This window comes from Blennius ocellaris (assembly GCF_963422515.1).
Source record: "Blennius ocellaris genome assembly, chromosome: 7".
In the NCBI taxonomy this organism is placed as follows: Eukaryota; Metazoa; Chordata; class Actinopteri; order Blenniiformes; family Blenniidae; genus Blennius; species Blennius ocellaris.
The window spans coordinates 9,564,861-9,581,540 of NC_137656.1; the positions used below are offsets into that span (position 1 = coordinate 9,564,861).

The 16,680-nt window shown below is 41.7% G+C and overlaps 1 protein-coding gene across 2 annotated transcripts in view; it reads right to left on the bottom strand.

Moving 5' to 3' along the window:
• Positions 1–393: 393 nt before the first annotated feature.
• Positions 394–16,680, bottom strand: part of slc23a2 (solute carrier family 23 member 2) — a 29,957-nt gene continuing 13,670 nt past the window's right edge. For both annotated transcript variants that reach the window (XM_080499779.1, XM_080499780.1), the window contains exons 3-15: positions 14,445–14,543; positions 13,632–13,748; positions 12,234–12,391; positions 7,933–8,021; positions 7,667–7,734; positions 6,421–6,602; positions 5,536–5,656; positions 4,310–4,466; positions 3,335–3,482; positions 3,119–3,224; positions 2,444–2,711; positions 1,774–1,869; positions 394–1,256 (exon numbers count right to left, since the gene is read on the bottom strand). In XM_080499779.1, the coding sequence (XP_080355905.1) occupies positions 979–1,256; positions 1,774–1,869; positions 2,444–2,711; positions 3,119–3,224; positions 3,335–3,482; positions 4,310–4,466; positions 5,536–5,656; positions 6,421–6,602; positions 7,667–7,734; positions 7,933–8,021; positions 12,234–12,391; positions 13,632–13,748; positions 14,445–14,543 (1,887 nt within the window). In that variant the 3' untranslated portion in view covers positions 394–978. The remainder of the gene's footprint in view (positions 1,257–1,773; positions 1,870–2,443; positions 2,712–3,118; positions 3,225–3,334; positions 3,483–4,309; positions 4,467–5,535; positions 5,657–6,420; positions 6,603–7,666; positions 7,735–7,932; positions 8,022–12,233; positions 12,392–13,631; positions 13,749–14,444; positions 14,544–16,680) is intronic.

Sequence of the window (16,680 nt, forward strand, 5' to 3'; positions counted from 1 at the left end):
TTACATGTAAACTGGTGGGTTAGCAGTGTTTTTGTTGCCCAGTCACATGGGAGATCTTGCTAAAATTAGCACTCGACTAGATTAAAACAGGAGGGGCGGCGAAGTGCTTTGAGGTGGAGATGAGCAGATGTGATGCGGGTCTCTGAGGAGCTTTTGCTGAGGAAACGAGGGAAGCGAGCTGTGAAGCGACATTCTACTTTTAAAAAATCAAGAGGCAGATAGTGCAAAAACAAATCTCACAATCACTTTGCATGGCTAAGGGCACCTGACAAACTAGTCCCATCATTCTGCATAGCCCCCCCGTCATGCATTTGTAGCGCTCAAGCTAGTCCTGGTGAGGCTGCTGGCGTGTGTGTGTGTGTGTGTGTGTGTGTGTGTGTGTATGTATGTGTGTGTGTGTTGTGGTTGCATAACAAGTTGGGACGCCAATGATTCAGAACATGATCCTCAATTGACATAATCCAACTTAACTGTGCTTTTAGTGGAATATGCATGTTTTTTTTTTTTTTTTTTTAGTCGTTTTCTTTAAATGACTTGGGGCAGTAGAAGGGAGCAGCACTTTTTGAGTCCAGTGAACCATCAAAACCAACAGTTCTGGTTTTCTGATGTCCATCTGTCTCCTTCTGGATTCAAGTGCAAGTCAATTAATGCAGGAAACCCGTTTTGTCTCTTGCTGCACACTGTACACACATGCACGCGCGCCAACTGACCTCGGCATGGTGACGGCATCTTTTAGAGCATGCTGTGGCTTGCTACGGCATGCTGAGAATAGTGGGAAGTGGGAAAATACTGACACAAGCTAAAGAAAACACGTACTGACAGAAAGGTGGGGTGGGGGTGGGGGTGGGGCTTGGTGCATCACACTTTCCTCCACACCGTCCTGCGCCGCTTCTGTCCTCCACTCCCGTCATACATCCCGGTTGTACCATCCCTTGCTCCCCAAAATCAGAACTATCCACGGCCTCTCTGGGACCTTGGCTATACCCCGCTCTCCCCGGGCGCCGTGCCCGCCTCCGCTCCCCCGCCTCCCCCCTTTCCGCGATCCCCATGTCCCCTTCTGCACCTGCTGTCTTCCAACAGCCGCCCCCATGGGTAGCCTTTGAACGTGGGGCTGATGGGGAGGTACTTGAAGACCCGGTGTCTACGGATAAAGTCCATTCCAAACGGCAGGTCGTAAGATCTCATCGCCTCCAGCTCCGCTGCGTTGAGACCAGAACCGCGCTTCAGCTTCCGGATGCCCCGTTCCTCCGCGGAACCTTGGGATAAGAACAAGAATATTAAATCACTTGGTCTTGAGAGGTCAAGAAATGTGATCTAGACCAGGAACCGGCAATCTGAAGGCCACAAAACTGGCAAACAGTGACGGCAGAATCGTGACCGAGCACTTCATTTAAAGTTGTAATTACTTGTCTCTAAATTAAGTTTAACACATTCACATGGATGCATTGGATCCTATAAACCTTTAATTGCATGTGGCGATATCATAAATTAAGTTACTTTCCTTCTTCCAGCACCTCTAAAATCTACAGCCTCCAATAGCTTGAGAGGCACTGCTGCTCATCACTGACCTGTCTAATCTCGCATTTACAAAAACCATCAGAGCATCAGCAGACGTTAAGAAGTTCATCAATACTTCCAAAAACTCTTCCTCCCTCTGCTCTAAACTTAAGCCAGTCACAGCCACATCATCTTACTCCTTGAAAATGCTCCAAACTGCTCATTTAACAGTACTTTGACACTGGTACGACTGAGAAAGAGAGTTAAATATCTTACCAGGGATAGTATTGTCCAAAATGAAGGCCACCGACCCGCCGACAAACATGGCAGTGGTGAGGAGCACGTTTAGCACTTGGTCAACTTCAACAATGCCTGAGTAAGACAGAGAGAGATGGATTCACTCAATAATTCCAGTACATAGTCCTCAGGTTCAAAGGGAAAATGGTTTGTGAGCTCGGGTAATTCCAACAATGACACGTCCTGCAAAATATCAAACTATGACATGTCAAGTGGGTTGATTATAGTTATCTTATAGCCATCATTCTTAAACCATATACTTAAGAGTATGGACTCCAACCTCTATGTTTAAACAGCTTTGAGGTGGGAGAGAATTGGAACTGGAGGCGGCTGCAGTTGAGGTATCAAACCCATGTGTGGCCGTACTCCATCCTCAAATACAACAGTAGAAAACAATTTAAGCCTAAACACTGCTAGACTCATCAAATCAAAAACATCTGTGCTCTCAAAGTGTTTTGACAGTAGAGTAGATAATTAGAAATGTGAGTGTTGAAATGATTATATGCCCAAGTTCTTTTGATCAACGCGTGTAGTTCTCAATGTCAAATGACAATAAGCTTATACACTTATAGATTAAACCTTTCTGATCAAAACGCTGCTAAAAATAATGCAGACCATTTTTGCATTCGAGTCTCTGTAGTGCATTTACCGGTAACCAGCGGGTTTTGTTTGAGGTAGCTTGGCAGCATGAGGCCGAAGAAGATGGAAAAGCCCAGGACGAAGAGGTTCCTGGAGGAGTTCAGGTCGACGAACTGCAGGTTGGACAGTCCCACCGCCGTGATCATACCGAACAGGGTGCAGAACAGGGCGCCCAGGACGGGGTCCGGCAGCGAGGCAAACAGGGCGCTGAATTTACCCACCAGCCCCAGCAGCAGCATCATGGCTGCGCCGTACTGGATTACACGTCTGCTGCCCACCTGGACGAACAATCGAAGAGATGGCAGAGGAGTTCAGGGGGACACGCTCTAAGACATTTTCACAGTGATTATAGAGGAGTGGTTTGTTTCAGTGGATGGGTTAAGAGAAGAAAGACAGACAAAAACAAACAAGGGAATATAAAACAAAAATAAAAAATCTGGTTTGAGCTTAGAGAGGGGAGGACTGAACTAAACCCTCCACAGTTTGATAAAAAAAAAAAGTGGCTTAAAAATGTCTACAGTCATGATAGCAAAGTAATGGGAAAAATAAATACAGATTTAAACGCTTGAATTAAATCTAAATTGAAAACGACCTAAATCAAAGTTATCATGAGCAAAAAAAAAAAAAAAAAAAATCAAGTGAAATAGAGAAAAGAATGAGAGCAGCTGTGCGAGTGTATCCTAACCTTTGTGATTCCAAGGACGCCTATATTTGGACTTGAGGAGGTGGAGCCATTTCCCGTCCCAAAAAGACCATCCAGCACACAGGAAACGCCTTCCATGAAGATCCCGCTGCAGACAGATTAGAACGGCCGCGTTTATATATATCGACTGGACATTGAAATGTGCAGGCGAACCTTCACGAGCAGCAGCAGTAGCAAACAAGTCCGGGGATGAGTTACCGGTTGATGGCGTGGATGGGAGGCGGGGGGGCACATGAGAGGCGAGCGCAGGCGTAGTAGTCCCCGATGGACTCGATGATGCTGGACACCACAGCGCTCATCATGCCGATCACACCGGCAGCTGTTACAGTAGGCAGGCCCCACTGGACTGCGGTGGTAAAAACAAAGTGGACTTCACTTATATAGCGCCTTGCATCCGCGTGAGCGCTTTACATCGTTCTTCACATTCACACACACCAATGGAAAAAAGTTAACCGGTTAAGTTTCAACTCCCCACACAGTTTACACTTCACTCAAATCTGTATGCCATGGCAAACACACCCACATAAAACACGCCGCCATTCACGGGCTTTTCCAATCTTTTTTGAAAAGATTAAAAAATTTTCAATTCCTTTAACTCAACCCTCAGTTATCCAGTTAGATCTACTGTACTTGCAAGTTCTGAAACCTGTGCAATTTAGAAAATAAATATAAAAGAAACTGTTAAACAATGAAAGGAGCAGATCGAAGCAAAATTGTGAAGTTAAGATTAAAAGGTTACAATTGGGATAGGTCATGTTTTTGGTATTAAATTATCCTTGTTACACTTGGAGATTGGCTGTAAATTAACCTTTCCATGACAACTTATTTTAGTCCGTCTCTCCATTGCATGATGTTTGGGAGTTTTGACTGCAGCCAAGAGGTTGTAATCACCTTCCTACAGTATCTGTACAGAACAAGGCTTTTCAACCTAATGTTCTGGAGCGGTATCTCTCAGTGATCTTTCAAGACGTTTAATTTAAAACATTTTTTCCTTAAGACACATCCTGGCAGCTTTTACTGTCCCCGATTGCTTTCAATATATTCTATTCAAAATGCTACATCTACTAAATTTTCAAAGGTAAAATCTGTAAAATTATAATTTCTCAGTCACAATAAGATGGCACAATGTTGGAAAACCTCAGAAAACAACATCAACTGCTCAAACACACTTACAGGGGTAAGGGATTTTGAACCACGGAGCGGCTATCAGGATTCCTTGACGAGCATCTGTGCGGGCGTAGAAACCGTACTTTTCTTTCTCCGGCGGGAAAACATCCGTCACAGTAAAAATGAAACACAACAGCCAAGACACCAGGATGGCCATTATGATCTAAATGCAAGGAGGAAACAAAACAGTTATTAGACATTATTGGACTGAACTCACAGTAAGACCATCACTGGTTTGACTCCAGGCTCAAGTTTAAGTTTAATTTGAGTATTAGGTGAATCGGCATCATTTGATTAGTCAAAACAAAAGAAGGTCAGCCTGAAACGCCTCTTTTAAATAAATCCTGTTCAACAACTGAAAGTTACTCAACATCTTTTTCACGACAAGGAAAACATTGAACACACTTGGCCTTCCGAAGAAAGTTAATGATGGTCTTGAACCGAGCTAAAAGTGGTGCCAGCCTCCACGGATACAACATCAAGAGCTTGTTAACATTGCGAGGAGCTCCAGGACGCCTGTTTGTTAGACCGCAGTAAGTCAGACTGATTGGTTGTGCGAGTTAAGCTTCTCACCAGCAGAGGGTAGAAAAAGACTGATTTACACACTTCCCACTGAGAAACAAATTAGGTCAGTTGAATAACCCAAACCTTTATGGGATCACAACCCTTCTCTTCTAATGAAGCTTTCCCGAGAACTGTTTCTCACCTGAAAGCAGAATGTGTTGCTTATAAAGATGGAAAATGTTGATATACTTCTATTTCTTAAATAAATTTGAATTCTTCAGGTCTTATAAAAATATATTACTTTTTTTCATATTGAACTCATAGTTCTTTGTATTTGAAGGAAAACATTTGGAGGTGTCCCTATTGATAATTCCTCAAGCACCTGCCCAATGGAAACCAAACTGATGTGTAAATGGGACCTGAACTGATGTGGATCTTTATATCACTACTAATAGAGCAAATAAAAATCATATACACATGTTGCATACATAGTTTATTTCACTTTACCATTTTGTCCTGCTATAGCTGTTGCAACGTATCAGTTCCAATGTGTGGGATCAAAAAAACTTAACATACCATGTCTTATTAATTTAGTACTATGACAGATTGGACTCAATATTGTTCCACTGGATTGAACACAATAAACCCATTCCATTTCATCTTATTCTATAAAAGGTTTCACAGGAAAGGGAAAAAAAACGGAAGTATGTATGCAGTTGTTTACTTACAGGAAACATTTTGAAGACTTGCAGCCGATAAGAGGTCCAGCCTTTCTTGGCTTTATAAATCGGCAGAGGAAAGTGAACGTTTCTGGCATACTGAGAGAAGAGCAGCACCAAAAAGATAGTCCTGAAGACAGAAACAATCCCTCGTTAGTTTGGTGGATCACAGAGAGATAATGGCGTTTTATCACGTCAACGGTATATTCTCCTGCGACTGAGCTAATCCTGTACAAACACGTCCCATTTAGTTCTGTCTGTGTCTGGACCCCAGAGACTCAAGAGCCAATCAATTATCTTAAGTGCGTGAGAAATCCGTGGCAATTACTGGCACATATCCCCCAGTCATGTGAAGCAAGGGGAGAGGCCCTTTGGCTATTGCGTAAACAGCCATGACACAGCAGTAGCTGATGTCACTGCACCCTCAATATAACATTTATGATGCACATCTTCCACCATGAATCAGACATCTGTGGCTTAACGGCTCTGGAGATCCACAAGATGAAGAGATGCCTCACTTTGCTTAGAACGTTACTGGAAAGACTTAAAGTAACCAAAACACAAGAATAGCAATTATGTTTTCTTCTGAATAATCGAGTATCCAAAAAGTTTTTTCTTTCAAGCGGTTTGAAACTGTTGATTCAAACAGTGCCTGTGGTATCCAATGGTTACAGGTTTTTTTTTTATGGCGGACAAAACTGCATCAATACACAAACTTGCTTCTGCTGCATTACAGCGCTCTGCAGGTTCAGTATATATCCAGTTCTTTACATTTAGCGATGCTAAAAATAACACTACCATCGGTTGTATAACAATACGCTGAATAATAATCATATGGCTGTATATAACAAGGAACTTTAAGGTGTGTCTCTTTGTATAACAGTGTGTACCTACAGCATAGCAATGCCCCAGTGTTTTCCCGCTCTTTCTCCTGCAGCCTGGAAACCAGACAACCCAATGAGGGCCACCGTGGGGGTGATGGTCAGCGGGCTAATGTACTTCAGCATCATCCCGGGCAGACCCAGAGCTCCGATGCACACCTCAACCAGGGAGGACACGATGATCGCACCTTGGATCTGACCCAGAAGATGAAAAGCAAAAAGGTCAACGGGAGAATAGACGATCGCATAAATCAACAGTGGCAGACAAGTTGTGTTCACTTTGAGTCAACATCATAAAGTCAGATGTAAATAGAAACAAGAAGAAGTCGGTTGTTATTGAAAACCCATTTTTAAGAACACTTCAACTTTAGAAAACCAAGTCAGTGGTCCCTGCACTGTTTCAATGGAGTGAACTTCAGAGGAAAGATTTAATGAAAAGAGACGGGGGGGGGGGGGGGGGGGGCACGGCCCTATTATGACTCAGGAAAAATGAGTCACGCCTACAAATGACACTGACAAAAACATTTACGAAAGATATGGTTATTTTTCCGTTGCTACTCAGATCATGAGAGAAAGAAATATTTGTATCGCGGCACATACCCATCACACTGCGGACGGGCTTTGCACAAATGAATCTGCGTCACCACTGAAGACACTGTCCATAAACAGACTATTCTTCTCCCTTAAGATAAATAATCTGTAAAATCAGATGCGTGACTCCACAATAAGCCGCCTGCATCATGGTCTGATGGGACGGGATATTGGAATGATCATCCTTCTCAGAGATAATCGTGTTTCCATGCGCTTTATTGGCCTGTCCATGTCGTTCCGTCACCTTCGATCACCTGCCTGATCCTCTATTCAACAATCAGATTCAGTCTGATTAAGTTTTGTCTATCTCATGTGTCGCATAAAAAAACCCATCACTCAACTGGCTCCTCGCCAGTGGAAAAGGTTAATGCAAATGAAGGACACTTGCCACACAAAACTAAACCCTGCAGACATGCAAGAACAGAGCTGCTTCTGTGAGCAGAGTGCAACCACTGGCCACGCCCCACTCGTCTACATGCTGGAGTAAAGGCATTACATGAGGTTATTTAAGCAAGTTAAATAACTTGTTATTTAAGCAAGTTAAATAACTCACAAACTTTTTGTAACAGTCAGTTTGCCTTTCTCAGAAGAAGGTTTTGCAATCCTGTCACATGTCTACACTCCCTCTTCTCTTGCCACTTTTCCCCGTTTGAGTTCCCACGGCTCACCTCTCGTATCCTGGGGTGCCAGATGTGCTCAGTGTGGAGGAGCTCTGTACCGTTCACGACTGGAATCTCTGGTTGCGGGAAAAAGATGAGATGACAGATCAGAAAATAAATAACACAAACACAACAGTGGTTATTAATTTGGAGCATGCAGATAAATGTAGATAATCCCACTTGGGAGCCATTTAAGTCGCCATTGTCATTACGAGCTAAGAAACTGGAAGCTTTGGTATATTTGGAGCAAAAGAGGAGGAAAAGGGTCATTTTACCGGTGCTGTTACATTTCCATTTGTCCAGGGATAAGATGGCTCTGGCCGGTGCGAGGAAGGCAAAAGCGCTGGCCTGAAACAAAGGTAACCTAAAGACAAGAAAACATGCTTCAGAAACTGTCCGTGTCGATTTTCAAATTCTAAAAACTAACAAAATTGTCAAAAAATGTCATTCAGAAATGCACATTATTCACTGTGTCAGACGTCAGGTAATCAGATGGTCATGAGATCAGTTTTAGCAAAGCTGTGATGACAGTTCAATGAGGGAAAAAAAAAAGGCAACTTGAGAGATTATATGGGCATGAAAGACCAAGAACAGAATAATACCAGTTGTGAACAATCTAACAAATCTGACAAAACCCACTAGACCTTTTAGGAAAAAGGAAGTGATCACTGTGACAAAAAGGAGTAGAAGAACATCTGTTAGTTTCTATCAAAGAGTTTCAGTATGAGAACAAGAAATGTCCTACTGTCCAACTAGTTGAAACATGTGACCATATGAAAATAATGCTTTCAAAACGATTGTTTAAAGGAGCACTAGACATCAGTTCATGTCATCTTGAGCGACAATGTCACAGACCAAAATAGTCAAAGATCAAGCAAGAAAGATGGCACCCGATGAAGCGCGTCTCTGGAGGAGTCCCCCTCTTTTTTTAAAGATGCAGATTTTTCCATGTGAGCAGACATCTGCATTGTTCAGTTTCATCTACTGTTCATGTTATTACATGCCGTTTAAGTTGTGGGTGCATGTGCACCCACAACTTAAACTGAATTGCCAGTTTCTGTCAGTCCAACTTTCAAAATTTCAATCATACATTTACATCCACTTTGGAATAATGACATAATTCAATTTTGGTGTATTATGAATGTACACAATTATTGCAACAACTGTACAAAATGTGTGCATAATCTCCATCACCTGCTTGTTTCCCAGAAAACATTTGAGCATTTTCTTGGAGAACGTCAATGTGTGAAGTACCCTGAGGTATCCCAGGAAAGGCCTGGCCTTGGGGGTTTACCAGTGTGTGGTGTGCGGTGACATGAGGGTCAGAGCAGGTTAAACCCAATTTGAAAGCAGCCTTTCACACTAGCAGGAAGAAATATGAAAGCTGACAGATTTGGGGTTTGATGTCATTTTTCAACATTAATCGGATTTCATGAACAGACTAAATTTACCAATAAGGCAACACAAGCAAACAAAAGATGCCTTCAGTGCACTGAGGTTTCCATTTACACAGCTTGAGATCACATAACAACATGTGACAGTTGCAGTGATCTAAGCAAAATAAACGACCAGCAATACTTTAACGCCCCAAAATATCACATTAATAATGGAAGAGGGCCATATTTCAAGCTGCTGACAGACAGACAGACTAAATAAACAAATATGGTAAAATGCCAAAGTGTATATGGATAGATAGATCTTTGTCATTCAAAACACACACCTCAGGTACACACATGAACAAAATTGCATTGCAAATGGCTAAGATAGCAACACTTATAAAGTAATAAAGTGATATGCATGCACATGCATCATCTGAGCATCCCAGTCCACGTGACGTCTATAGTATATTATATACAGTTCAGGTTCAAAGTACCAACTTCTATGTTTGATGAGTTGCATTTTCCACCCAGTGCTTTGGGTGCAGACAGGAGTTGCCATTGATGTCCACTCTCAACTCATTTGTTCTTTGCCACTCTCCGGGAAACCGAGGGGCAGATTCTTCCGTGTTTTTGTATCCGAGAATGGTGAGGAAATATAATCCTATAATCTTGCCATGAAAACAATAGCCCAGTCCTTTCTCCAATTTCTTATCTTAATAATAGGTTCCTGGTTGCTACATGTATATGCCACACCGACCGTCAGATATAATCTTACAATATATAGCACAATTTTTGGGTCTCGTCCCAGTTTGACGTGCCTGGCCTATAGGAAGGTACCAAGAAAACAACCTCAGCTGGCTCCCGTCATTGTAGAGGAGTAGTGACTCAATTTTGAATTTCTCTTGAATGGCTGAAGTGAAAGAATGAGGCCTGCCATCTGGCAGGAGAAAATCCATTTCAGTATGTTTGCCCTGTGGCCGAGTATCTGCACATACCGGCCATGTTCAGCCTGAAAATCAAGCATCAAGCATTTTTGGAGCTCGGGATACAGTCACATTTGGACCTAAAACTCATGAAATGCTGGAAACGTTTCAAGAAAATGTGAATGTCCAGGAATATCAGTTTAGATTTTAGCAAAACGATCCTGCTTCATTGATGTGTAGATGGAAAAAGAAAATCTACATCATAATCTGCTAAGCTTTTTTAGAAGCAGAGGACAATATGTTGATGTGCTCACAATGCAGATAGAATTAAGAATAAAATAAGATTTCCAATAAAAATCCTCATTCAAAAGTTCAATGTTTGTGCAGCCATGTGTGTGTGGTCACCATGAAATCAAGTCGATCCAAAATGTAAAAGTCACTTTTTGAGGAATCGGCCGATACTACAAAACAGATCAAGGTGAAAGTAGCCTCTCATGCGAGTAATAATATATACAGGAAATTGCGAAATGTGCCACTTTCTTTATGAGTTTACAAACGGTGATGGCAGGTGATCAAGCAAAGACGAGGACTATTGGAAAGTATGACACATGAGTATATTCTAATGATGCACTGGACAGCTGATCAGATACTATCATTCTCAACATGTATGATTTCCTTTATCTAAACACTAAAATGACTATTCTTTTAAACAGGAGTCTACTACTCCCCCCCCCCCCCCACTACATGCAGTTCAATAATATAAAAACTAAAATATGTTTGTCCATTTTGTGTTCTAAAAGTTTGAATCAGACAAAACAGAAAAGGCAGATAAGTGGATGTCTGTGCACCATTTTCACTCAGACGATGGTGCAAGCCACTGAGGTGGTGTCACACAGACGAAGGAATGAGGTTATTGGGCCCAGCTGCGGTGCCCTGGCACTGATAACAGGACAATGACGCTGATCTGCCACGATGGAAAGATTAAGTTTATTAAAAACAGAAAAACAGATCAATCCCCATCTCTCAAACGCTCTATTTTAATGAAAGAAAAATATAACATTGTGCCAACTCATCCTGGCTTTCGTCGAGATGGAATATTATCCATGGCAACAGGAAATATTGTGGATTTCTATTGATGAATTTTATGACTGTTTTGACCCTTGGACCTGGCTCAGGTGGTTGCATAAGTACACAATATTCTGTACAAGAAAACTTCATTTGCAAGTACAAACAACGATGACAAAACTAAAATCACAATGAAGATGACCTGCAGATGAACTATATGCATACACAGGACGAAAGGAAATGAAAAAAAAAGAATAATAAAGAGGCACTTTAGATAAGTGCATTAATAATAGATTCTAACATATTTTTCCAATTGCACCTTTGCTCTGAAACATCACATCCAAATTAATTTGTCTTCAACCTCTGCTGGAAGCCCGAAAAGTGTTACATGTCAAACACTTGGTCGCTGAGCCTGAGGATTGAGAAACATTCCTACAGGATGTAGCAAAGTTGTGGGAAACTGGGTCAGATGAGGTATTGCCGACATGAGCACATTGGCACGGCCGACAGCAGGGCTTCCCCTCCCGATCAACAGGCTGCTGACAAAGATGTGCCTGCGTGTTTAATCGATTAGAACCTCAGTGTTATTCACGCTGTGCACCCCGGAGTGATGCAATAGTTGAACTGAACGCAGCTCCCTTCACCAGGCCGCAGTTAAATCTTTGGTTCCGTTTCGCTTGCAAAAATCTCTTCAACCTTCAGTTCGCAAACTATGTGCTTTTTCTGAGTAAGTTATTATTATTACTTTTTTTTTTTTTGGGTGCTCCCACACAAGGAACCAACCAGTCACATGAACAAAACAAGGAACTTAAAATGTTCTTCACTCATCACATTCTCACAGGAAAGGTGGCAAGAAGACGACTGCTGCAGAACAAACAAACCCCTTTCATACAAATAGTGTGCAAACTAAGTGGATCACTGTGAGCCTTCCATTGGATAAAAAAAAACAAAAACAAACCCACACACAGACACACACTTCAGAATGACAAAGAGGAGGTGCAGAGAAAGAGGAACTTATATGAGATGATGGCTCTTGTCTTAAAGTGGTACTTATGGAGGAGAAAGTGTCGAAAAATGGGGACTTGGAAATTCAGTAAAGACATAATGAAAAGTACATTTTACATACACACAAAGGCTATAAAAGGACTTTATTATTCGGATGCGGGCATGGATTTAATACTTCCTATAGGCTATTCATTGTGTGTGTACCTGCAGCCCAGCGTGGTCTGCAGCAGGGTGGTGATGCCCACACAGAAGAAGATGGTCCCTATGAGCTGGCTTGTGGCCCACTGGTCAAAGCCAACACACATGGCGTCGGCGAGGAGGAACGGCACCGCGATAGTTCCACTGAAGCATGTCAAGTAGTGCTGGAAAGAGAAGTGCCACAGAGTTAGTATTTACATGCACCTACGAGTTCAGTGCTTCGTGATGACTTGGAGCGGAAGTGTCAAACATAGGCTTTCTTTGTAGCCATTACTAAGACATGAGCTGCAGTTTGTCGCTCGAAGCAGTCAAGAGGAAAAAAATGGATTTCATTTTTCTACTCACAACAAGAGCAATCAGAGATTTCTGACCTACGCCAAGGGTAGACATGGACACAGGGAAATTACACATATTCCGCATCCAGATCAAGGGCCTTTACCCATTTATGTAGTTTGGTGATCCCATCAGTTTATTTCATCATTTGAAAGAACATGATAGGACAATATTGTTACTTCCATTGCCATAGTTGAGAAGTCTGGCTTACTGTGGAGTTTCACACACTAACTTGTGGCTCGTGAGTGCTGGTAACAAAAGCTGTCTGTCGGGCCGATTCTGATGTGGAGTTGGTTGGAGGGAGAAGGGAAGACGCTGGTGGCAGAATTGTGGCCGCTTAGTGCGCTTTTAGCACACACCGGATGAACACCTGTCCACCACCACATTTTGTCTTTGGTTTATAATCCTGAACAAAATCAATATTTTGTCAGAAAAGTATCGGGTAAGTTTGGCAAAAAACATCCAGTCACTGAAGTAAAATTGAAAGAACCGAGTCATGATCATTTTTGTTTTGCTAAAGAAACCTCATTTAAAAAAAAAAGAAAAGACATCTCACGCCATGAGGGATAACAGACAGACAGACAGACAGAACTATCAGGGTGTGTCTAAAATTCTCTCCCACTCACAGGTGACCAAGCCTTTATGAAAACAAGACGTCTTAAAAGCCAGATGAGGCGTTTGAATTTCAACTGCTAAAAATATTGCCCAGTTTTGTCAAACCCATTGTTCACTGAATTTCTTTTGAATTTGGAGATTTACTTCATGTACATCAGCAAATGAAGCTCTTCTGAGAAATGGCCCAAAGGCAAAAAGCCCAGTGTTAGAGTTGAACACAAACACGCTGAGTCACAGGCTGAAGACATTAACCTACTGAACCACCGGCATGATGACGACTCTGAGCAAATCTCTATTCCTGTGCCTGGCGTCATCATCTTAATGAATCCTTGGCACATGTTCACGAAAAATACTGCACGGAGATGACACTCGCAGCAAAATTCAGCATGAGAAGCATGCACGCACCGACTCGACAGTGAATGTGTGGGTGTGTTCTTCCCCAAGTGTACATTTTACCTGTAAGCCCAAAAACACACACAGGTACCAGGGCGGAGTGTCTTCAATTGTATAGATCATATCCATCCTCCTTGCATCTACACTGTCTGTGCTGTCGAGGGTCTCGGACATCGAGCTCTGCACACAGGGACAAAGAACATAGAGAATATATTCATCCATATATTTCATGGGGTTTACTTTGTATAGAAATAAGTCAAATACTCGTGACCTACAAGAGCTGGAATTTCTGAATGGAAAAACCCCGAACAGTCAGATTAAAAAAAAAAAAAAAAAAAGTAACACTTTCCTGGAAAAAGCAGAACACAACAGTTTGTTCTCTTGCAAAAGAAAAAAAAAAGCGCAGTCACAAGTGACGACCAGAGAGGAAGACAGAAAAAAAATAAATCTTACGAGACAGTTTCACAATACCATTTGTTATGTTCCACATTTAATGTTCAGTGGGGGCTGATTTCGCACTTGACTCGTTTTAAAAGCTTTTTAAATTCCATGAAACCGAGTGACTTCTACTTCCTCATGTGGGAACGCAAACCTACAGTAGCTTTCATGTTTGGTTGCTCTGTGAATAACAACCAGGGGGTTCGTTGTTGTACAACAATTACATCAATTGGGGAACAACTTTAAAGAAATGGCGTAAAGGTGTTGATGAACGAGCAAACTCTGATGCTGACTGTTTCAGAAATTACAGTGCTGATGGTCATGAACTTGACGCCGCAGGTTTACGTTTTATGAGCCATGTGACTGTCAGATGCTTAGATAGTTGTCAGCAAAGCACATTTGGTTTGTGCGTCACTTCTACAATGACTCTCCAGTTACCTTTTCGGCTGCTTGGTTTTCCTTGGAGTAAATGGCCATCAACTCTGTGTTCTCAGTGTCCTGGTCTCCATTTGCACCGCCAACACCATTCACCACCACCTAAACACACACGTACATAAGTTTAGACAGTTATGGCCACGCTGGTGGTTTCATAAAGGCAACATAAGTCCTAATTGCATCACGGCGGTTCCTGGAAATCAGACGGAGTAGGATGTTCAAAGCTTTGACACATAGTTGGCCGGCTGATGAAGGCACTTTCAAATGATGAAGGGAAGGAGTATGCATAGCCATTGTCCACTTGCAGAGATAAATTTCACAGCAGTAAAAGAAATGCCAACCCTACAAACTATTCTATCTGAGAGCATATGTGGTCAAGTTACGACAAGGCCTTGTATGTTCTCTGCATACTCAGAAATACAGTCCTGACACTTCAGTCACTGCATTTTGTTTTATGATGAAAGATTGAAAAACAAAAACAAAAAAGTATAGATGTTGCTTATGTGATTGATTCCCAACCTGATGGAATGACATGGGGATTGGCATAGAGCAAGCCATGTGTCTGTCAGCGCTTGGACGTCAGACCAGCCAAGTCCACTGAGGATAAACTCTTGACACTACTGAGTCAATACTGCAAACATGGTGGGGAAAAAGAAAGTAACTTCACAACATCTCAAATGGGTGAAAGAAATTAAGGAAGTTTGCCTCAATTTGTGCGTGACTGAATGACTGTAAAAAAAAATCACTCGGTGTTGTCTTTTTGACAATCGCTCGAAAACTTTCACAGGAAACCCTGTCACAGCTGTGTGGAAAATACAATAATTTAATTAATGTCCATCTTCTTTACCCAGTTCAGCCAACTCAGAGTGACTCATCTCAGCTACCGAAGAGCAAACAGCAGCGTAAACCCAGTTGTTATTTCAACACAGAGGAAACACCGAGTTGCTGACAATCTCACATCGATGAGCAACTTGGGAGTCACAAGTTAACCTAATAACACACGTGTAAAGTCAACTTACAAGGTCAGCCAACTGCAGCATTGAAGCGGTGCTGTGAGGTAACAGTTCTCACCGTTGCACAACTCTGCAGCTTAGTTTTTTTTTTTCCAGTGGTTAAAACATGTTGGGAGCACTTCCTTAAATCTGCATCAACTGATATTTATTATTATATATACAAATATTATCCATGTAGGCGAACAGAAACCAAACTGAAACATTATAAGATGAATCTTTCTGAAAAATGAGCAAACCATTTTTATTTATTCTATTCATGAAGCACTTTAAAATATCCACAGTGGACCAAAGTGCTGTATAAAAGAATACATAAGATATAAAATTGGAAAGTCCACAATTTACAGGTTATGAAATAGATAAAAGATACAGACAATACAGAAAAAAGATGGGTAGTATAAAAGTCATTAAAAGATAAGTAAAAACTGTGTAAAAAGGCATTGGCTCACATGTTGTTCAAGGCCAAAGAGAAAAGGTATGTTTCAAAACACGTTTTAAAAGCGGACATGCTTGACTCCATGTCGCTGGACAGGTTAGTGCAGTGAGCCTTCTTTTCAATCTTCACCAACTGAAGCGAGATTTTAACAAAATAAATTCCTTGCCAGCCAAGATTAAAACAAACCACCAAAACAAAAACAGCATCCTGAAAAACAGAGCTGAAGGCAAAGCAGACATGACAGAACACATTTAACAATTGTTTATCATAAATGTTGGCTGAGATAAACGGAAGAATTCAATAGCCAAATGTAATGCGTTCATGCATGTTTGGAAAATGATTATTACACTTTTATGTGAAAAGCATTTTAATCCAGCATGCGAGTCATGTTGAGCTTGCTTGAGCTGCTTTGTATACACTCTGAAGTGAAGGCCGGGTACAATCAGAGGTCAAGGTCTCCCATTTCAGTCTTCATTGAAGTGGCTTGTACGTACAACGCCACGTAATATAGAACTAATCAGATTACAGCCATAACAAACACTCACTCATTTCATGGTCAGAAAACTTTGTCATTTAGACCCATTATCTGAGCTTTTTTAAAAGCCTTTAAGGCCATTCTGTGTAGTTCGCACTGGGTTTGTCGTGCAGGAAGTAGATCTGAGATAAATTCTTGGCCACTGTGCTTTCTGTGGCGAGTTTGAATGTCCTTCCTGTGCAGATTTTTTCCGGAGTCCTCCCACAATCCAAAGACCTGCACCTTCGGATCACGGGTGACTTTAAAATGTTTTGTAGA